The following is a 22,666-nucleotide window of genomic DNA, read 5'->3' as shown; positions in this document are numbered from 1 at the left end:
TGACATGATTGTGAAAGAAAGATAAATCATATACAGTAAGACCAGTTTCTCCAGTGGAGTGTTTGAAGCCAAGCAGATTGTGCCTTCAACGACAGTGAATCCCGTACCATGCACCATGTGTAACGTGTGTTGTCATGATTACGCATGCAGTCACACATACTCACCACACTTTGTTGGCAGAGGCGGAAGAACTGCTGGACTTTCTGAGACATGAGCATCTGTGCACTGCCAACTGCATTTCGAATCAGCTCAAGAACTGGAAAAGGGAAAAAAAAAAAAGAAGCACACAAGTAGTTTCAGAAATCCAAGAATTCATAGGATCCATCTTTATCTCTGATCCTCCTCCCAAACTCACTCTCCTCTGGAAGTTCGTTCTCCTCCGCCTCCCTCTCCATGTTCTGGCACCAGCCCTCCATCCGCTCCACCTCTGTCTGCAGGAGGCGTAGGAAGAACTCTCCATCTCTCATGCAGGGCGAAGCTCTGCCCGAGTCAGGCAGGCTGCGGGGGCCCTCAAGGGACGGTGTCCCCGCCCAGGCTCGCTCGGAGGTAATGGGCAGAGGAGAGTGGGAACGTGGAGGTAAGTGTGGGTGCTGATGGGGCCGCGGGTCCGCTTGGCAGGCCTCGGTGGTGTAGCCACTCTGGATAAAGTCCTGCTACGGCATCAGAGAAACGGTGTTTGGACAAAAGGTATTACGGCCATTCTTAAAAGGTACTGATCTCACAATGTTCACTTGAACCTCCACTCTTTGTCACAGTGAATGAAGAATACAGCAGCTGCACTAAATGGTCTCATATTCAGTGTTGAAATGAGGGGCACCTTCCCACTTCTGCTCATATCAAAAAGTGAATGGCAGAATGTGAACACAGTTACTGAGGGTAATGTTAAAAACCACCTGATCATGTTTAAAACGTCAGAGTAGTGGTGCCAATGATGTATGAAATCCTAAAATGATTAATTAAAAGAAAATGATGCTCCTTTGGTATCTTTTGATCCAATTATAAAATTCCTGTACATTTTTGGACCACTAGTAGTGCTATTGAGTCAGCTTTTTAAGCAGGTCATTGGGTTTGAATCTTCAAATGCAGAAGGACATGCATGGTCAGTACCATTGACACTCCGGCCAAAGGCTTCATGTCATATCACTGATTTACATCTGGTGACTGTACCGTGGCAATAAATGTGCCAGTGAGGCAGAGGACTGCCAGCTAGCAAAAAAAAAGGAGGCTCATGACGGTCCACCATAGCCTGCAAGATGAGGAGCACATGACCGATGAGGGTAGATGAGAAGCACTAGTGAGCTAATCTGTTCAGGATTATTTCATTTTTGCATTTTATTTTGTTTATTCTGGTCCATATGAAAACATATCAGACAGTATTTGGACCACTAACATGATTTTATATTTACCTAAGAGCTGTGGTGATTTCTCGATTTGTTAATCAAGAAAAAAATAAATCGGCAACTTTTAGTGATTAAGTAATTATTGTATTATTTTTCTTTCATTTTTAACTTTAAGAATTTACTGATTGTCCTCCTACTTATGTCGTAGACATTTTAAGGGATTTGGACTGGTGGTAGGTCTAAAACAAGGCAATTTCATACCTTCATGAACAGTGTTGAACTGGAAATTATATTTTCCAGTTTTTTTTTTTCCTTTCTCTCTTTTTTTTTACCAACCAGTTAATTAAAGGAAAATAAAAAAATATATAGTTTTTTGTGGCCCTCTTTAATATACAAAGAAGAAATCATTCATTACATAAATTCTGATGAAAACAGACTCGAGAAAACAGTTTCTCTGAATGCTGGACTTTTTTTTAATTTAAAAACAAAAGAGAGAAATAATCAATTGGAGAGCTGATTAACTCAATGTAACTGTTGCATGAATATTCATGCAGGAATATAATTTTGAATGATGGTTGTTATAAGTCTTTCATAATCATCCAAATAAAAACAATGTGGCAGGTTGGTTTTTTTTCAGTGGAAAGTTATTAACAGCAGTTATATTTTTCTACAGATTACCTTTATCAAAACTCACAGAAAGGTTAGCAAGGCTATTAAAAAACAGCCTCTGGGGGCCTTTTAGCCGTCTCTGTCCATACTGTCCTTATCCAAGAACTCGGTCTGACAAGACTCTTCCAGCGAACATAAATGTAAAGAAGGTTCCAAAATGTCTATTGAAAAATGTATTTGCATATGTTCTGTGAAGAAGAAATGCATTCAATGCATCTACTAATATTGTGTTTTGGTGATAAATATGAGGGGTACATTTAATATAACAGTAGACTTACCTCTCTGTAGGCCCACTGCCCCTGTGTGTGGACGGTGCGTTGGCACTCTGCGTACTGGCTGGCAGACTCGGGCTCTGATGAGTGCCTTTGGAAGGAGCAGCCGAACTGGAGACTCTTGTCCTGCGTTGGCACGGCGATGCTGAGCCCCGGGAAGCCCTCGGGGTCCAGGTTGGCCTGCACGCTTGCCGTCACGCTGTTGGAGCGCTTGAAACGAGCGCGCCTGCAAAACAGGGAGTCACAGCGGGCCCAGAACGATTCAGTCACACAGAGCATCGCATGCACGAAACCTCTTCTCATATGTTTTTCTTCTAATAATTCTAAATAACTCCTATTTGAGCAGGGCCGTTATGTCACTGCAGTCATTACTACTCACTTGGTTGTGATAAGTCCTGCTATATCCTCTGGCATATGACGCACCAGTGTGTGCAAATGTCACGTCAGTGGACTCAGTGATGAGTGTTTACTCTACTACAAGTTTATACCCCACCTCCCCTCATCCGTCTTTGCTGTCTGATGGGGTGTGAGCTGTGACTCAGATTTCCGTTGTCGGCCTCCCCCGATGTCACACTGTCATACCTGATGATTGCAGGAGGTGGGGGACTTTGTGAACAGGAGCATGATTGCATAGTGCTCGAGGTTGTGGGAATATGTGATGCTGCGAGTGTTTGCGTGCAAATTTGCCAATCTGACCTGTAAGCAGGGCCTGGATATAATTAGGAGAGGGAGCTGAATCACGTGTGAAATTCATGTCGAGTGTATGATTTGCAGTAGTCATGGTTACACTCATTAATGGCGAAAAACAAGACATTCTTGGAGCAAAGTGTTTCGGAGTTCAAGCTGTGATGTCTGATGAAATGTTAAATGAAATAATAGGATCTAGCCTAGAAATCAACCATAGGTGGCTGCACTGTCGGGCGCTCGGGAGATGGAGGTTTTCTTCAAATCAGGAATTGAAATTATTCACATAAATTACAGCACAAAGACTGAAACTTCTTGATGAAGCCACATATTTTCAGGCAAAGATAGATGAGTAAATAAACAAACTGTCATTTTAGTTTGCAAGTTTGTTTTCATAATGAAAGTAATAAATGTCAGACAAAAATAAACAGCTCAAGTTTTGAAGAGGTGCCAATGATGAACACTTTTGTGACTGATTAGATTTTTAGTTGCACTTCCTTTACCTTTTGTCATCCTCCACTTGGACTCCTATGGAGTGGACCTCTGTCAGAGCTTTGCCCTCTGCGTCTGAATCTGACAAAGTCTCGGAGCTGTCCACCTGCAGCAGAAGAAACCAGTCAGAGAGCAGAGGTATTTTTTCAAACACACACCCTGAAGATATCATACACAATCTAAAGTAAATGAATACTGCCATGTTTTGGTAAATAAGGTTTTTTCCTGCTGAGAGTTAGGTGACAAGATCGATACACCTCTCATGAAATCAAAACCGGCTAGAGCTAGCAGCTGGTTATCCCTCAGTACACTAACATATAGCACTCGTACGTGTTCGGACTCTTACTTTTGTCGTACTTGAATTTTGACAGGGTAATGTTCTCTCAAACCGCACACTGCTGTTCTGCACTGACCGGAAATGACCGTAGCATTTGAATGCATCATCATCTTCCAGCTTTAATCATTTCACCCAGAAATTAACGTATTTTTGTGCCCTCTGTTTAACAAACGCAATAAACACACTGATGGCTTCTGTCCAGCAGCAGTATGGTGGTACTTGGTGAAAAATAAACACTCGTGAGGTGTTCTGCAACAGCTGCAGCTTCCTCATTCAGTTTAATTTGAAAACTCTTTACGTCGGTGGTCCTCCTGTTTCCTTTATGTATCAAAGATGGCGACCGTTTAGGGTGAAAAGTGTCTAGTGTTTCACACTTTTCACAATGTTTTAATCTGTTTTGAGTGCAACATCCGCATACTTGTAAGCACACTGCATGTTTCCATATTGACAGTGTAAACACACTTACGCATGTTAGGACATACAGTAAGTACGCCTTTTGGAACACAGCAATAGATTCATGATGGAAACAGCTAGGTTGGTTTTCTACAAAGGTTCAGCAGTTATTTTATAATTGACAAAACTAAAGTGTAAAAACATCATTTTGTGTTTTTTCATGAGGATATCACTTGGTGAAGGTATCTCTTGGTATTCCATCATCCCAACACAGAGTGCAGGCTTGCTTACGGTCCTGAGAGTTTCCAGGACTAGAACGGGAGGCAGACTCTTTAGTTATCAGGCTCCTCTCTCCAGTGACATCCGCTCCCAGTTTGAGTTCGGGAGGCAGATACGCTTCCTGCTCTCAAGACTAAGCTTAAAACAGACAAAGCTTGATAAATCTTAAGAATTAGGACAGGCTAATGAGCTTACACCATCCCTGTCCTATGCTCTCTTTGGCTCTGCATGCATTTGCCACTATACTGCATGAGGTTTTAACATCCCCTTAAAAAGGCAGTATTCAATATCCAAGGCAGTTGTCTAATATCCTATTCAGTGCCATTATAAAGTTCAAAAGAAAGTGTCTTATAAAGGGGTGTTACAGTGAATTTACAGATGTGCAGAGGCAGAACAGCTGTTTCTCTCTTTGTGTATTTAGATAAGCTAACTCAACTTTTACACAACAATGAATCCCAGATTGTCTCACAGAGCAAGATAAAAAAAAAATACAACAAATGAATAAGAAAAAACAATGCAATGTAAAACAAAGATTAAACAATACAACTCAATTAAAAGACAAACAATAGATAAAACATTAAAACTTCAATTAAAAGATAAGCTAAAAAGATACGTCTTTTGAAAAAGTCCGCAGAAGAGGAGTCCCTCAGATCTTCAGGAAAACTATTCCAATGCATCGGGTCACACTGGCTAAAAGCAGACTCCCCATATGGTTTAGTGAGCTCTAAGTAGCTGGGCCTTCAATGTAACATATACACACATAAAGTGGTAATCCTTCCAAAATGTAAAACTGTAGCTTTATAGTAGATGATAGATGTCACCCTCAAATCGGTATGCTAAATATGGAAATACAAGCAGCAGGCTAAACTTGGCACCGAGACTGGAGGCAGCTCTGGAAGTCTCTGAATTCAGCCAAGAGTAGTTTTGATCTTCTTGTCTGTCTCTCAGCTTGCACTTTGTTTAACTGGACTTTATTTTGATTATTGCTGAAACCATTTGTCACTTCATCATTTAGCTGAAAATTAATAATCTGTAAAGTAATTATTACTTAAGCAAAAATGGCAAACATATTCTGATCCCAGCTTGTAAAATGTGAGAATTTGTTGCCTTTTTTGTAGTTTATATTATTGTAAATACAATATTTTTGGGTTTAGGAAAAAAAAGTATTCAATTCAAAGAAAATAAGTAATTTAAGGACTTAAAAATCTGGCAGATGTTCGTTACAGAGTTTGGATGAAGTAAAACTCTTCTTTCTCACCTGCACAGCTATGGATGGTCTCCACTTTCTGCCCCCGCGCCCTTCATCCTGCCCTCCCACTTTACTCAGCATTATGCTGTTCTGAGGCAGAGAGGTGGACTTCCCCAGGCTTCCTCCAACCCTGCCGTCCCTCTCCCTGGCTGGCCTCGGTGGCCCCTCCAGCAGGCTGTCAGCCGAGCTGCTGTGCTTGGCCCTCACCCCGACTCCTGGACCCCCTCCGTAGGGCACCAGCTCCCTTGAGCCCCTGACCCCGTCCAGGCTCTCTGCAGAGTTGCTGTGCTGCCGGGAACGTCCGGGGCCACTGGCCGTGTAGTATGCTCCTCTGGAGGAGCGACCCGATGGCCCGTCAGAGCTGCCCAGGTCCACGGAGTTGCTGTGCAGCTTGGGGCGCCCTGGGCCCGAGCCTGAGGCCAGCTGTCCGCTGCTCTGGAAGTAGGCATCCTGGGTGGACTCGGTGCTGCTTTGTGCTCGCACAGAGAGTGAAGACTTTGACATGCGAGGTGGGAGTGGGGGAGGCGCACCTTTACGATAAGGAAAGACTGAAGTGGCAGAAGAGTAGGGAAAGAGGAAAGACAGAGGCATAGTGGGCTGTTAAGAGAAAAATAGGTATACAGTATATCAGCAGGGAGCAGGGGGGGCTGGATACTTACAAAAGGAACAGACTGAAAAGAGAAGGAGACCGTAAAGGTAAAGTGTGAAAAAGGAAGATTTGTTAAGGAAACAGAAGGACAAGCAGTATAGAGAGGAGAGGAGAGAAAACAACAAAACGATTAAGAAATAATGTCAATTTAAGGTTTGACAGAAAGATTTAAAAACTCAAAAGTGCTATTTCTTTTCTTAAAAAAACCTGCTTTTGGTAGGAATTTCACTGAGAAGCTGGGAGCGAAGACAGACATGACAGAAGTGACTAAAGAAAACCTCTTCCCTTGAGCTAACTTAACTCTGCTGCTTAAGAAGATGAAGCAATTTCCTGAGAGAAATATTAAAATGAGACGTGCAGATTCAGTCTCTCCCTCCTGCCTGACGGCTTCCTCAAAAATATAGTTTATTTTCAGAGTGCAAAGGTGCTAACTAAGCTCTAACCTCCCATGTGTGCGTACATGTATGTGCAGTAGGTGTATGACTTTGTCTGCAGAGCATGTGTTTATTTTTGGTTGATGTAGAAGACACTTCGCGAAGGCTTTAATAAATCTCAGAGGGGATTTGCTGGAAGCTGAGACATTTTTAGTCCTGCAAGGCACTAAAGTGGCTCTACTGTGCAAACACACATAAGCAAACACAAACGCATGCATTCACGCGCATGCACGCGCGTGCGCGCACACACACACACACACACACACACACACACACACACGATAGCTCCAGATGCACTGTATATTCTGCATTATTGGGAAGAGTTATCAGAAAAAGACAAATATCACCAACAGTGACAGGAAGAAAGAAGACAAATAAGTGAGACCACAGCAGGAGGAGACACTAACAGAAAGACAGAGACAGAAGCAGCTGAAGACGGCCAGCTAACATCATAATCACAAGTTTTCCTGTTCCTACTACTGAACCTAAGCTACCTCCAGTCACACGGGTGAGGGCGATGGGAAAGATGAGATGCAAATAAAAGAGAGAGATGGCAGAGAACAAAGAGCATGCACAATAACATACACACAAGTCTGTGCTCATAGCATGCACCCATGTGTGCAAACTCAAAAGGCTCGGGTGAAGAAGTGAGATCATTATAGGCTGAAAGAATAGAGGAAAAAAATGGCTCAAAATTAAAAATGGATACACACTGCATGTGAGATGCAGCGGTGCAGTGAATGAAGGTTTGTGCACAGGCTTGCAGTGTCAAGGTGAACAGACACGGGCTGTCATAAAACTCCCTCTCCTGCTGCGTCTCCCACCGGGTTGCCACCACATGAAAGGCAACCACACATCCGTCGAACACTGACAGACTTTCTACATCCTGGCGGACTACACCTCGCACTCACCGGCCCCGCCCTTGATGCTCCCCTGTGGGCCAGACATGGAGAAGACAGAGAGGCAGTCGTCGTCCTGGGAGCAGCCGGCCTGGATGGCGCGGACGTAGCTGTGACTGCGCGTGCGGAACACACCTGGAAGATCCAGGGCCTCGACGGCTTGAGACTCCACCTCCCCAAACATGGTCTCACACACAGCCTCGAACTGACGGTTCAACGTGTCTCCCAGCTGCAGGATGAGAGGGAGGGTGAGACAGACACTTCAGCTGGGAAGATGAGCTCTTATTAATATATAATGTCAAATTCCACATACACCTAAAACAACAAAGTATGTTGGTACCTGTGAGCTGGTCAAAGAGCGGGTGTAACTACGGGAACGGGTGTGGGTTTTGGGTGTGGTCCGACTGTTGGGGTAGGAATCTGTGCACTGCTTGCATGAGTACCTGGAATTCACACTAACACAATCACCATTAAATGAGATGACTAGAACAGGTAAAACAACTGTAATGACACCAATAGTTGGTTACATTATGTTATATTGTGGCTGTAAAATCATAAGCTGTTTGCTTTGTTTGTAACACACACACACACACACACACACACACACACACACACACACACACACACACACACACACAGTGGCATCTCAATGAGTAATGACAGAAATGGGTCATTCGATATCTTAAAGGGCCACTTCACCACTTTTACACAGCCTGTGAAAACAGGTATGAGTATATGTAACGCTCTCTGTGACTCTGGACGGAGCTTGCTAAAGTCTGGGAAATAACCCTGTATATGTGGAGGTTGCAAAATAAGCAGGGAGAAAGATTCTCTCAACCTATGGGAAATGTAGGATCTACTGTTTTTCTTAGGATATGTTGGCACCTCTTTTTTTTAATCATTCTTTTGCAAGTCCCTTAAATAAGCTATGCATAAACACTGAAAGATTTTCATTTGGTCACTATCAATCACTGAATGAGGTAACACAATGGTTCACAAGAGGCGCACAGTTCAGTGACGTTTATCATCACCCAGCAGTGGTTGTTCCACCAGAGATGGTAGGCGGAGCTAACACAACAGACCCAATGCATAATACACTCACTTTACTGCATGACACATCCCGAGATGACTAACCCCAACACTAATCCTAACTCTAACCAAAGTGGATATGTCACGGTATTGTGCGTCTACAGATCAACTCAGTGGCTTCAATTCACTCTCCAAGAGCTGCAGTAATTTATGGTTTTTGCAGGTTCGTCTTGTTCCAAGAAGGTTTTGTGTTTTGTCCTTGTCCATTTTCTGTCTTTGTTTTGTATTGTATTGTAATGTACCACAGTGTAATTGTGTCACATCTATCATATCCTTGTTTAATGTTATGTTTCTGTATTGCAACAATTAAAAAAAAAAAGACTACTTTCTAGTTTTTAAAATCTGAGGAGTAGCTCAAAAGTTAACTTTATTATAAGCAGTAAATCTGACCTTTGATCCATGCTGATGGAGCGTCTGAAGGCATCCCTCTGGGCAATCAGGGTGGATTTAGGAGAGGCTTTCGGGCTTGTGTCTGATTCGGCACTGTCGTCGTCACCCATGGCCTTGATGTAGCTGCCGCTCCGCATACGACGGCACGGGATCTCCCCTCCACTGTCACTCGCTCCGCCATATCCACCTCCCCAATCTTCTGATGGGACCTGAGACAGTCATATTCATCCAAAGATTCACGTAATCAAAGGGGACCATAAAAAAAGATCAACTCTGAATGATCTGAAAAATTCAACATGTGGTGAGTAGAAATGTACAAACCATGTGGACGAGACACATGGTCACACTTTTAGTTGGATTCACTATAAATGGGTTAAATGGTTAAAAATGTGTTAAAAGTAAGTATGCATTCCTCGCTTACACTAAGTGTTAAGGGAAAAGCAAATAATCGCAATGTGGATTAATCAGTGCTGAGATATTGAAGATGCTGTCGCTGCACTGTTGGCAGTTTCCTCCCAATATCCGTTGTTAAAGTCCAAGAACTTCTCAAAACAGAAATATATTTCTTCATCGAAAAATATTTCACAAACAGAAGGACAGTGATGATTCGGACACACAGTCCTCGCCCACGTGCACTGAGCGCCAGGTTGTAAAGCAAACATCAGATCGCTCAACCATGCTCATGCACACAATGAGAGCACACAAACACACACACACACACACACACACACACACACACACACACACACACACACATGCACATAGATGGGAGATCATGTTAGAGAAAGAGAGAAAGGCACAAAGGGACTTACAGAGACAGAGAAACTCTGACAGCTGGAGAAACACTAACAGAGAGAAAGGAGGGGAGAAAAAAAAGCATGAACTAGAAGGCGACAGACGTAGAGCAAATAAACAAATAAAACAGGTAGACCAGCAGCGAGGACAGAAGACAGAGTGTAGGAGAGAAAGACAAAGGTGACAAAGCATGAAAAAGGGAAGCAGAATAACAGATTTCAACAGGCAGAGACCGGGAAGACAGAAGAAGAGACTTTCTGATGGGAAAACAAAATAAAAAAAACCACACACACAGAATTACACCGACAGGTTCCCACTGTGGCCAAGGATGCTTTACTTTGTAAATCCCGGTCGTTAGGAAAAAAATAAGACAAAAACTAAGAAACTGAATAAAGCTGTGCAATGTTTTCTGGCATAGATGTAAGGTGACCTGAAATTCCATGATTTACTTTCAGATTTGATTGATTAGCCTGATGTCGTCTGCCTAACTTAAACCTCTTGAATTCAACAATAGCCCATCCTCCAAAAATTCTGAGATTGACATTTCATTTGGTGGGAAGCAAGACAACCTAAACCCTAAAATAATCAGCCCAAAAGGATGCTCATGGATTAGTTAGCACTAGGTTAGTTCACGTTTTTGCATATCCAGAGCACAAAAAACAACATTTGCAGTTTTTCATTTGTGTTCCTGGCCACTTGATTAATTAAGTCCAATTACAAAATAAATAACAAAACCTAAATATAAGAAAATAAAACAGAATGATATTAAGCTTTTTTTTTTTTTTTTTTCCAGCTGTCCCAACTCAGTATGTAGATTGGTGCCAGACAGATAGCATGCGGCAAGTAGCATTTTGGCTGAAAAAAGGCTGCGTGCTAGAAGTGGGTTTCATGTGACCAGAGTTTGTGGTGCAGAAAATAAAAGCAATGAACTTCCAAGAGGCTAAAAAGCTCTGGAGAGATGATGGGAAGTGCAGAGTTAGGTTCAAAATGTATACGGGTTCGTCACCATGAGCGATCCCTTTCACATCTTCACATAATAACAAGTGTGGCTTTAATTAGCATCATAGCAGATGAGTATACCTATTAACCTTATGCATGAATTTCTATTATTGTGGAGGACCACTCAGTTCGACAAGTAAGTGTGTGTGTGTGTGTGTCTGCACCATCTAATCCCACTTTCTTAGTATGATGAAAGCTTCACACCGTCGCGTAAGTAACAGCAGCTGCTTGCGCTAAGGGACCTCTCAATCTTTCATTTTTCACAAATGCTATGAGGTGTGCAGTCTCCTGCAAGCACGAGACCAAATGAAAACACCTACATGCAATGACACACACACACACACACACACACACACACACACACACACACACACACACACACACACACACACACACACACACAGAGTCGAGGCCCCAGGGTTTGGCATCCAGCTGAGTGTGTGTTTTTAAGGTCATCACTTAAAAGATGATTCAGCCTAATCTCCTGATCCCCTGGCCTTCCACTATCTCCCTCATTTCCTCATCCGGACCTTTTTCTCCTCTCTCCACTTCGCCCCTTGGCTACCATCACCTCCTTTATCTCTTTTCTATCCCTGAGCTTGCTTTGCTATCTCTGCATCCCTCAACCTCGCTCCCCCCTCCCCCCAACCTCTATCTTTGTCTCTCACTCTCCCTCGACGCTTCGGTCTTCATTTCACCCTGGCTCCATATTCTCTCTCTTTCTTTTTTTTTTTTTTTTTTTTAGCATTTTTTTATCTATCACACTCAGGTCGAGGGGAAGAGAGAGGTTTAGGGAATGAAGAGCACCAGGTTCTGATGCACATCGTGATTGGCTATGACATCATGGGAGAAGCCTTTGGACATGTCCGTTTGCCCTGTGACCACATTGTAATTCACACTTGTGAAGACTCATTTTTGTTCCCGTTTGTCCTATTCTGCTTATTTGCAGCAGAGTTGAACAACAATGCCAAGGTGGACTCGTCAGTACATGCTTGTATACACATGTTGAAGCTAGACTAGGAGTATCACCAGGGAGGGAGCGGCTGTAGCATACTTGAACTGATTTTAAGTAGAGTGTATTTGCACTGCGTTCCTGTGATACAAAAACTACATTGTGTGATTAAGACACCTTTTTCTTTTTTAACAATAACTTGAAGCCAAACAATATTAAGGTTCAAATAATAAATTCATATTCTATTATCATTACTCCTCAGTTTTGACTTTGTATTGTACTGTGTTGTAATTTGTAAGACTGAAATTACATGAAAAACCATGTGGTTGGGTTTAGGAAAAGGTTAAATGTGACACAGTCGCAATTTTACTACTTGATTAGGGTGAGAAAAAGAGCGTGGTTTTGGTTAAAGCACATAATTTTACGTAATAAATATTACATACACCATGTAAGTTACTTTAAGTTAAATGTGTTACGCAAGTAACTTAAGTTACTTAATAGAAATCCTCATTAACATTTGCTTTCTCACAGACTCGAACACCGGTCCGGTGTTTGTTCTAACCAAGCGGGAAACAACCGTGACGTCACCCATTGGTTTGTGAACTGCTGTTCTGAACCTTGTGCTAACTTTGGTCATCACCATGTTGCTATTTTGGAGCCAGAAGTGACCATATTTGGATGAGCTGGGAATGAGGGAGCAGTGGATCTAACACGATCTGATTGTGAATCCGAGGACACAGATAGCGTAAACCTGACTGCAACACGGGCCTGTCAATCAAACAGACATGGCCACAGAAATTTCGCTTTCTGAGACCTCATATAATCTAATTAAGAATGGGATTATTTTCAGATGGAAACCAGAACATGAAAAAGTAGTATTGATGTAGGCAAATGACACCATAATGACTAGTGGAAAAAAATTACTGACATATTATTTCATGACAAAAGTTGAATGGGAATCTACGCAGTCAGAGCATGGCAGCAGTTGGTGGTATTGCACGTCAAGGCACCTCCGCATTGGCCTTACTTTTCAGACCCGGGAGCTACGTCCACTTTTATATACGGTCTATGGTTTCATCCAACCAACCCCAACCTTCTCCGTACAAGAACGTGTTACTGTTTCTACTCCGTCACATGATTTCCTTGTTCGACCCAGCTGATCATGGTGCCCATGCCTAATGGCTTCGAATGAAAATGGACTGGAAAGGCAACTAGTCAAACTTTTTATTTTTATGGAAGGTATCTACATATTTAGATATATACGTTTTGAACACAACTGACACACTGTGTATTATCCCCCTTTTAGGTTGATGTGGAGGATTGTTCGCACTCCAATATTCATGCTCCTTCAAATCTGATGTATTTTATGTTGGACTGTTGTTTTTGTTGCAACTAACATCTGGGAGAAATATCTGGCTCTTTGGCAGCTACAGTAAATGCTTCAATATGTTCACCAGCTAGTTTCTTGGCAGGAAAACAAAGTTTTTCTCAGGTGGGTTTTCAGAGCTTCTTTTCTGACTGCCTTTTGTGGCAAAAACTACACTATTAAAATGTGGAAAATGAACCCAAAAAGCACTATTGTGTGCTGATAAAACAAAACAATGGGCTAAGATGCTGTAAACTTTCAGAACTTTCAGAACTGCAGAGTCGAGTGTTATTTCTTTGTCACTACAAGCACAATCTTTCAAGTAATTGTGTTTAAAGTCTGATAATGTCTACCTTTACTTTTCACAGAAGACAGTTTCAACTTGGAAGTGTTGCACCTGTGCTGCTGTTTGTCCTGAGGCCTCGTCCAAGTGAACAGACCTTAATACTATATCTGCAGCTCCAGGAGGCTGCCTGCTCTGAAGGCATGGATCAATCTGGCGGGCCTCAGAACATCTAAGCGCAGCACAAAATCCACTCAACACGGTGTCCCCACAAACACGCCTGAGACGCCTGGAGATATGAGAAAAATTGCAGCAGAGAAGTTCAATTTCGTGTCCTAAGGTGTGAATGTGATGGTGGCCCAAAGCACAGAGGCAAATTGTGCAGGGCTTGTTCTTGAAAACACTAACACACACGACCCAGCTCTCTCTGTCTCTTCTATCAGTAGACCTCAGCTGTGTCTAAAGGATGAGAGTTGGAAAAACACCAGGGACTCCTGTGGCTACCTGCTGTTTCCGTAGAAACACAGCCTGTATAGCAGCTCTACCGCAACACAGCTGGAGTTGTGTGCATGTTTGTGTGTGTGCTCTCTCAGCTGCCTTTGTAGGCACACTGTACCAGCCCATTAGCTTTTTCATTTTATTAGATTTATGTACGCAAAGTGAGTGAATAGGCATTGAGAAAATTGCATGTGTCGGATTCAAGCGACAGCACGGTGACAGGAAGTGGGAGACGGACTGTTGGGAGAGACAGGTAATTAACAAGTCGGTGACTGTCATTGTTTCCTGACTCACGGCAAAAAAAACAAGACATCGAGTTTCTCAGGTGGACATTTAACCATTTGAACTCTGGATTACTCACTTTTCCTGGTTTCAGGGTTTTTACAGGAGAGTGTCAGTGTTGCAGGGATACAGTATATATAAAAACTGCAACTGCAAACAAGTTTATTTCATTTTTGTTCACTGTGCTCCAACACAACAACATGGAGCTACACAAGAAATGCTATGTTTTTTGGGCAGGCAAATTCCAGGCCCTGCTAGGCATTGTTGTGCAATTATAACTGTTCAGCATCATTCTGTTTGAGGGAATTTGCAGAAACTTCAGTTACTTACTTTATGAGGAAAAAGATCCTTGGCAGGATTTGAGACAACGAGCCGCAATGTGGCCGTTGTGGAACCATAGACTGATGAATAGTTTGGTTCATTTTGTTTTTTCATTTTAACAAATGGCTGACTTCGGCTGAGGCCACACCTGAGCCTTTTACCAGAACATTGTGCTGGATTACCTGGTAGCAGCTAATGTTAGCGAAGTAATCATGGATGTACAGACAAAAAAATATATTTGATTAATTTTAAAACAAAAAGAAATGTCTAAATTTGACGATTATTAGCAATGATATGTTACATGAAGAGCTTATCAATATCTTTTAAAGGGATTTCAAATCGGTCTACTGACATTTGAAAGAGTGATGTAAGTGTCGGAGTTATGACTCTGAGATGAAGGTGTGAAATTCTCGATGCAAATCGAATGAATTAATTTCTATGTGAGAACACAGCAGTGTGATCTCTTCTATACTAATGTACATAGACCTCATGTTGAGAAACTGAGCAGGAAAGATGTAACTCATTGAAAGAAATATTTCTTTTACCTGAAGGTAAGCACCAAGCTGCAAACTCAGTCACTTACATTGTGTATTCCTTTTGTACACTCACAAGCACCTACACACAGTATGGATTTGTTGATGCAGGCGCACACACACCTGTAGGTAGTGGAAGGTCCTCTCCTTCAGCTTGCTCTCCATGGGCACCAAGGCCTTGTCATAGGCTCCACCCCTGGTGGAAGGATACACCTCTCTGGCCTGACTCACTGTCATGGCCGACCAGGTGCTCCTCGTCAGGGAGTGACCGTGGTGTCCCTGGTGTCCCTGGTGGCCCTGGTGTCCCTGGTGTCCTCCTCCTTCGCTCCCAGCCAGAGCCATAGTGGTACATGCCATGCACTCCCCAGACCCCGGCCCGGCGCCCCGCTCCTTGGGCTTCTTCATGGTGAGCTCCTGAATGGCGGCATCCAGGCTCTCGTGTCCACTGGGATACCCCCGTCTGCCCCCGGTGACCAAGAAGCTGCTGTCGCTGTCCAGGTTGTCGTCAGAGCTCCACCAGCCTGCTGTCCTGCTGCGATGGCGTCTGCCCGACTCGTGCCGCGAGTCTCCGCTCTTGCTCCGCTCTCGAGACTTGCTCCTCCTGGTGGAGCGAGACTGATGGCCCGAGTGGTGGCCATCCTCTCCTCCGCTCCTGTGGCCTCCCCCTCTCTCACCACGGTAGTCCCCTCCTCCCCTCGTGCCGTTGTACTCCCGTTTGGTTGGGGCCTCCAGGGAATGGGACTTAGCAAAGAGGCGCTGCACAGAGTTGACCAGGTGGCGGATGCGCGAGGGGCTCTCGCTGCGTGGCTCAGCACCCCCACTAGCAGTGCGCTGGTACTGCAGTGTGTGGAAGCCATCGGGGTGGAAGGGCACCTGCTTCTCAAACTGGTCCATCAGGTTTGGGGGAATGCGGTGCACCTTCCCTCCGTGGCCTGAGGATAGGCACTCTTCGCAAGAGTCAAATGACTGGAGAGGTGGGTGCTGGCTGGGGTGGGAGCGGGGAAAGGTGCCCCCTCCAGAGTGGCTGTGGGAGTGTGAGTGTGAGTGGTGCCTCTCCAGCGCCAGAGCCTCAGCTGGACCTGGAGGGTAGTAGTGGCCATCGCTGTGGCCGTGGTAGTAGTCTCTGCCCGGGCCGTCGCATTCCTCCGGCGTGCAGTGGCAGGGGCCTCCTCCGCCACCACCGGAGGAGTGCTGAGACATGCTGCGGCTGATATGGTACCCTTTCATAGGCGCCGGGGCGTGGTGGGCCGTCCGGGCCGAAAGGGGGCGCTGTGGGCGTGACAGGGTTGCACCGGTCTCACCTGGAGGCAAGAAAGGAGTAAATTAAGTGTGGTTGTCAACACACTGAATTTATGAATAAAAATACTCATCTTATCAAATAATGGAATCTGCTGCTCAGTCTTGCAATCAGTAATATTTGACTGTCTCATTACACGGAATAAGATGATGAGGAAGTGTTGCTAATCACTGCCAATCACTCTTATGGTGCCTCAAAAGCTGATGAGATTTCATGCTTTCCACACACACAAAATCTGCATAAAGAGAACTTAATTTGCACCGAGGGCTCTGACATGCAAACACAGTGGCATAATCTTTTTTAGGAAAACGATTTTGAGTGAGCACAGGAGTAAAAGAGTATTTTTGCACGGTATGTGCTTGCGTGAGAAACAGATATGGAAGGTGCAGTGGAATGAAATTCATGATATGAGTTACAAATGAATAACAAAAAAAAAGAAATAGATTTTGTTGATTGATGTCCAGATTGTTTTCTGTCTTCTATCAAGTGGCCCCATAAATTGAAAGCGAAAACAATGTTTTTATGTTTTTTTTTCATTTTCTGATTAACATTTTTATTGATGTTGCACTTCATTTTTTTTTTTTAACCCAACCAAAGACAAACAGTGCAATAGTGAGCATTCATCCCATGGGCTGCAATAAGCGGCCACAGAAAGCTTTCTTCTACTCATTCATCTCAAAGGTTGCCGGGCTGATAAATCAAGAATATTAGCCTTTCTTTCTCTCTCAATGTCTCTCTTCAGTTTCTGCCTCGCTCTCTCAGTTTGCACCTCTTGCTCCTATCTGCCGTTTATCGTTTTATTCATCAGCCCAGCACTCCTTGTTGTCAGTCTTTTCTCCATCCAGGCCTGCGGGGAGTCTCTAAGCATTCTATAGATTTGTAGCCGAGGAAAACAGTGTTTATTGATCACCAGGATCCAAATGCAGAGGAGATAGAGAGCTGAGGTGGCGGCAAGCATTCAGGCAGTCTTATAAACGGCTGCGCAAACCATTACAGAGTGATTTCAGTGTTACCAATTGAACAAAAACATAATGCACAATATCCAAGTGACCAGGTACAAAAAATAACTCCGCTGTTGCATCGAGATGATAAAAAAAAAAGTGCAGAAGACGATGGAATCTTCTCCACAAAACAAATGCAGGAAATTAAATCAATAGTCCTTGTCAAGCTGTAGCAGGAATGTGTCACAATGTAAACCTTATCACCCACACACTGTGGTAAGTAAAAGTAAACAGAATGGAAACAGGATAAAGGCTATCTTTGGATTGCCTTACTTTTTAGCACGCGGAGAACACGACTGAGATTACATTCCAAATGCGGTAATCCTGTATTTTATTGGACTGCCATTAGTTGCTGCTTCTGCAATCACATCCCCCATTAACCACTTTTGCACTAAATGTATAATGAATCACGGGCACACAGCCTTTTTATGATGCACACAAGCATTCCCCGTCATTTCAAAATTTTATTAAATTGAGATGAAATTGCTCGATAAGAGCCAGAATCGAGCTGCTCGGCTGGATGGGATTCACTGAGCGGCTGCGAGTGTGTTTGCGCTTGTGTTTGGGGCTTTCACGCAGAGATGAGAGATAGGGGACAGATGCTGGGATAATCATTAAATAGAGCGTGGCCTGTTTGCCTTGATTGGCTGAATCAGAACCGCCACCCAGAAAGCTCACCCACATCTAGCCGTGTCATTGGTGTAGCCGTGACGACGGGCCTCTCCAAGTCAGCATAATACCGTGGACAGATTTCAGACAGCCATGGCACCTGGGTGGACTGGGCCGTCTCTCATTAACTCTCTGGGTGTGTGTACATTTGACTGCACAGAATAAACCTGTGAGAAATGAGCTTTTCTGACACAGCATCAGAATTTTAAAGCAAAACTGATACTATTTGTGTGAACAATGCCAGCAACGTCAGTGGTTGTGACATAATAAACTATTTTTAGTGCCAATTCAAACAGATATTACACTACTCAAAAATCATTCATCACAACAAAACAAAAATTAACGCCACCTGCAGAACAAAAATATAGGGTGGTGCAATCACTTCATAAATATTTGAACATTTATTTTGAAAGGAAAAAAAAAATCCATTATCTATCTTTTGAGAAACAAAACTGCAAAACCGGTAGCACATTATTTAATTTCATGTTGTAGCTACAAAACTACAAGTGCAGACTTCTGCCAAGGCCAATAGTCCCCTCTTGTATGATATGCAATCTCTACCACTACCGTACTGTGTGTCTGGATATATTTTCAAGGCTATCAGAATGATGTCAAAATAGGATGCCGAGCTGAAGCCTCACATCTCAGGTGTTTTACTGGTTCCAGTTCTCCCCTATGAAACTGTCCCTGAGTGCTCCGTAACGACTGCTTGCTCTATTAACTTTGAGGAAGTACATGCTTATCCTAGAGGTTTACTGACACCTGTGAATGTGGATTATGATATGGAGTCATTGTATTTCCAGACAAGCCTGTCAGTTAAAATTTACTACCACACTGGATTTTTCAATTCAATTTCAATTTCAATTGTATTTTATTTATGTTGGGCTAAATCAAAACAAAAATCATCTGAGGGCTCTTTACATGGTAAGGTCAAGACCAAACAATATCAATGGGGAGAAACACAGTAATTTAACAGTTCTCATATGAGTAAGCATTAGGTGACTGTGGGGAGGAAAAACTGTCTTTTAACAGGAAGAAACCTCAGAGTGAACCAGGTAACCATCCACCATGAAGCAGCCACTCTAATTCAGTACGTCTCGCCTCCAATATAGCTAAAAGACAACATTCTTTACGAATAGCATTATCATTAAAGGAGGATGAGTAAAAACTAGCACACTGACCAGGTGAGAGAAGGAGAAGCAGAGGGAGAAACAGAAGCCATTGCTAACTGCTAATCCAGCCGACCTTAAATAGCATGTTAAGATTGCCGAGATAAATCCATGGATATCGGTGCTGCATAGTGTGCTTGCAACTGTACGTGTCACTATACTGTACGCTTACTGCGACGTCAGACACACAGGATCCAGAGCGATCAGGTATAGAATTTAGTAGGCCAAATGACCGGCCTAGCATTATCAATAAAAAATAATTCTGCCTTGTGATTTGGATCCTCTCCAAATGAAACGGCTTCATCTTTGGCCTTTGCTTCACCCTTTTACCAAATTTCATGAAAATCGGGCCTGTAGCTTTTCTCTAATTCTGGAGAGAACCAAGGAAATAGACGAATACACAGACAAACCAAACAGATGCACAAAAACATAACCTTGTCGGCGGAGGTCATCATGAATTCTATAACAAATATCTTGTTGAGACAGATATTTTTTGCAGTGTGATGTTCTAGCCTGTGTGTGTCCCTGTTTACGAATAGACAGCAAAGAGAGCAGACACACACTGCCTGGAGGAGTAAATTAAACCATGTTCTGTTTATTATGAAGTCTTTGGCTTTGGAGCAGGCTGCTGGCAAGGAGCTGTCAATCACACACACACACACACACACACACACACACACACACACACACACACACACACACACACACACACACACACACACACACACGCACAGCCTGAATATCTGGCTATACACGCACATGGCAAAAAGAAACACACACAGACAAGTGAAAATATAGTAAGGTATGAAAGACAGCTGAACGTTGGCTGTCGCTTTCCTTTATCTCCTCCTTTCTATCCATCTCCCGACGTCTCCCTCTCCACTCAGTCTCTCCTCCTGACCTACTTCCATCCATCCTCCAGTCATGTCTCTACCTCCCAGCTCCCATCTTTTCTTTGTTTCCTTTTATACTTTTTTTTAAAACCTGTCAGTCCGTCTGGCTCGCTGCCTGTCAGCGCTCCGTAATGAGTTAATTACAAAGTTTGTTTCCATTTTCCATCTTTTGGCCCCTACTGATCTATCTGTCATCCGTCACTCTGCTCTCGTACGCGTTTCTTTTTAGATAATTGAGGTATTATAGTATCATGTACTCACATTTTAAAAAGCAAATAATACACAGAGACTTTCAAGGTGCTTCTTTTGAACTCTCTCAGCCTCCCTCACCCACGACTTCCCCTTTTCTGAGATCTCTTCATATTAAAACATGAATGCACTGCTGCCAGATTAAAAAAAGACCAAACTTAAACTGACCTAGACCAACCCTGCCTACTTCCCTCCCTTTGGTACTCCAAATGTTGTTTGTTTTCATCTTTTGATATCTTCCCTCCCTCCGCTCCATGTCGGCAGAAATATTCAGTAGCTGCTCAGCTGGAGCTGTACAACACGCTGTCATTGTTTAACACTGCTTGGCATCGACATGATTGTAACAGAGGCTTCGGTCTGGAGCTGTTTCATTTTAAATATTCATGCGACCATGCCAGCTGCTCTGACCCACTTTGCTAACAGCTGAGTCTGCCCCGCTCTCTGCCGGCACTGTGAGCAGTCGGTCAAAGGGTGTTTCACAACACTGAAATACTGTAAATTCAACACCTGAAGATGAATTGATGTGTATTTCTTTAATTAGATTTAGATAGTAATCCAGTTGTGAGAACAAAAACTTGCAGTGATAATGACTCCGGCTGCTTGGTATGATTTTATAGACTCCAAGTTGGATTCTGTTGAGACAACAAATCTCTGTTAAGAAACACACCTACGCACACATCTACGCTGGTACATCTTCGCCTCTGATCTATGATCATTAACCTGAACTCTCCGCTCTTCTTCAGCACAGAATGGACGAGGAACCTCACCCAGGGGAGGAGGTAGAGGAACCAGCACCAACCTTGGTCTTGTGTTGCTTTGAGCAGTTTTGTTTCATTTATTCTGAGTTGAGTCGGGAGTCAGAAGCGGTAGTTTAGTTCATCGGCTTTAGTTTAGGGGCAAGAAGCCCAAACCTGATGGCCAACAGTGTGGCATGGATTTTTCTTGTTTTTTGTACATATTTGATGCTGCATTATTACATTTGCTTCCAACTATTTGGAGCCTTGTATCTCCTATGTTATGTGTTCCTTTGGGCTGCCGTTAGATTCAAGCAGTGTAACAAAAACATAAATTAATATAAAAGCTCTGTTAATTTAACAAAATGCCATATAGCTAGGGGGGGAGGTCGGGGTGGTGGAGTGAGTTGTGGAAACAAAAGGTGCTGCCCATTAGTGCATCAGCATTGTAATAGTTGTAGGTGTCAGATAAGCATTGGCCTAATTGGATGCACCAGATGGTTTATTATACAGGAAATACTACGGAAACAGTTTGGAAAAGAGTATTCCCTTAAAAAAATATTTGGCAGGTGATTAAATAAAAAAATCTGTCCATCACCGTTAATCACGAGCAAACCTCAACCAACCAGGAAGTTGTTTTTGAGAGGACAGATGCTTCTGTGGCTTTCATCAAACTTGAACAATGCTCTTAGCTGCCAGCAGGACTTGGATTGATCCAAACCACTGTGATCACATAATCACCCGATTTTGTGATCTCGCCAATACAGCTGCCTCACAAGGTGACTAGTGGCCATGAACACCTGCATAAATATGATTGGACATGATAATTAAGCGAAAAATTCACACAGCTTTGAACAGACTGATTATGAAACATGAATGAACCCTCTGATGAAGGAAGGCATCCAGAAAAATGTAAAATATGTCATGAATTAAATACAGCTTGAATAAAGGCTACATTTTACAAATGAGATTTAAACTTTAAAGTAAAAATGTTATGTCTTTGGAAATTGCCAAGAACCAACATTCACTCAGCTTAGCTTCGCATAACGATTAGAAACAGCTCGTCTGGCTCTGTCCAAAGGAAACAAAATCCATCGTAGAGCACCTGTTAAGCTCACTTATTAAGAAAGTATATGTTGTTTCTTTAATTTATACAAAAATCAAAGCGTAATTACAACATGTCGGTGTTTTACAAGGGGTATGTGTAACTAGCTTAAGCTAAACCAACTGTCGACTGGCAATAGCTTAATATTGAGCATACAGACATGACGTCCTCTCGTTTAACTCTTGGCAAGAAAATGACAAGTGAACTGACCGAAATTCAGTCAACTGTTCCTTTCCTATAGTCAAAATTAGCACTTTAAATAGTTTTTTTTTTTTGCTACCAGACCAAACCCTAATGGGAGACAATAGCAGACAATCATTTGGACAAGGCAGCCCAAGTTTTGG

At 43.1% G+C, this 22,666-nt stretch overlaps 1 protein-coding gene across 1 annotated transcript in view; it reads right to left on the bottom strand.

Moving 5' to 3' along the window:
- The window catches only part of dlgap3 (discs, large (Drosophila) homolog-associated protein 3), a 126,681-nt gene that overhangs the window by 7,491 nt on the left and 96,524 nt on the right, over positions 1-22,666 (bottom strand). The window contains exons 4-12 of the mRNA XM_069176282.1: positions 15,329-16,506; positions 9,177-9,385; positions 8,038-8,140; positions 7,710-7,926; positions 5,725-6,263; positions 3,469-3,563; positions 2,288-2,507; positions 356-650; positions 165-256 (exon numbers count right to left, since the gene is read on the bottom strand). Of these exons, the coding sequence (XP_069032383.1) occupies positions 165-256; positions 356-650; positions 2,288-2,507; positions 3,469-3,563; positions 5,725-6,263; positions 7,710-7,926; positions 8,038-8,140; positions 9,177-9,385; positions 15,329-16,432 (2,874 nt within the window). The 5' untranslated portion in view covers positions 16,433-16,506. The remainder of the gene's footprint in view (positions 1-164; positions 257-355; positions 651-2,287; positions 2,508-3,468; positions 3,564-5,724; positions 6,264-7,709; positions 7,927-8,037; positions 8,141-9,176; positions 9,386-15,328; positions 16,507-22,666) is intronic.

Source organism: Embiotoca jacksoni, unplaced genomic scaffold (genome assembly GCF_022577435.1).
Source record: "Embiotoca jacksoni isolate LCO1_2020_lvr unplaced genomic scaffold, fEmbJac1.0.p SCAF_7, whole genome shotgun sequence".
Taxonomy (NCBI): domain Eukaryota; kingdom Metazoa; phylum Chordata; class Actinopteri; family Embiotocidae; genus Embiotoca; species Embiotoca jacksoni.
This window is presented reverse-complemented; position numbering and strand designations above follow the sequence as displayed.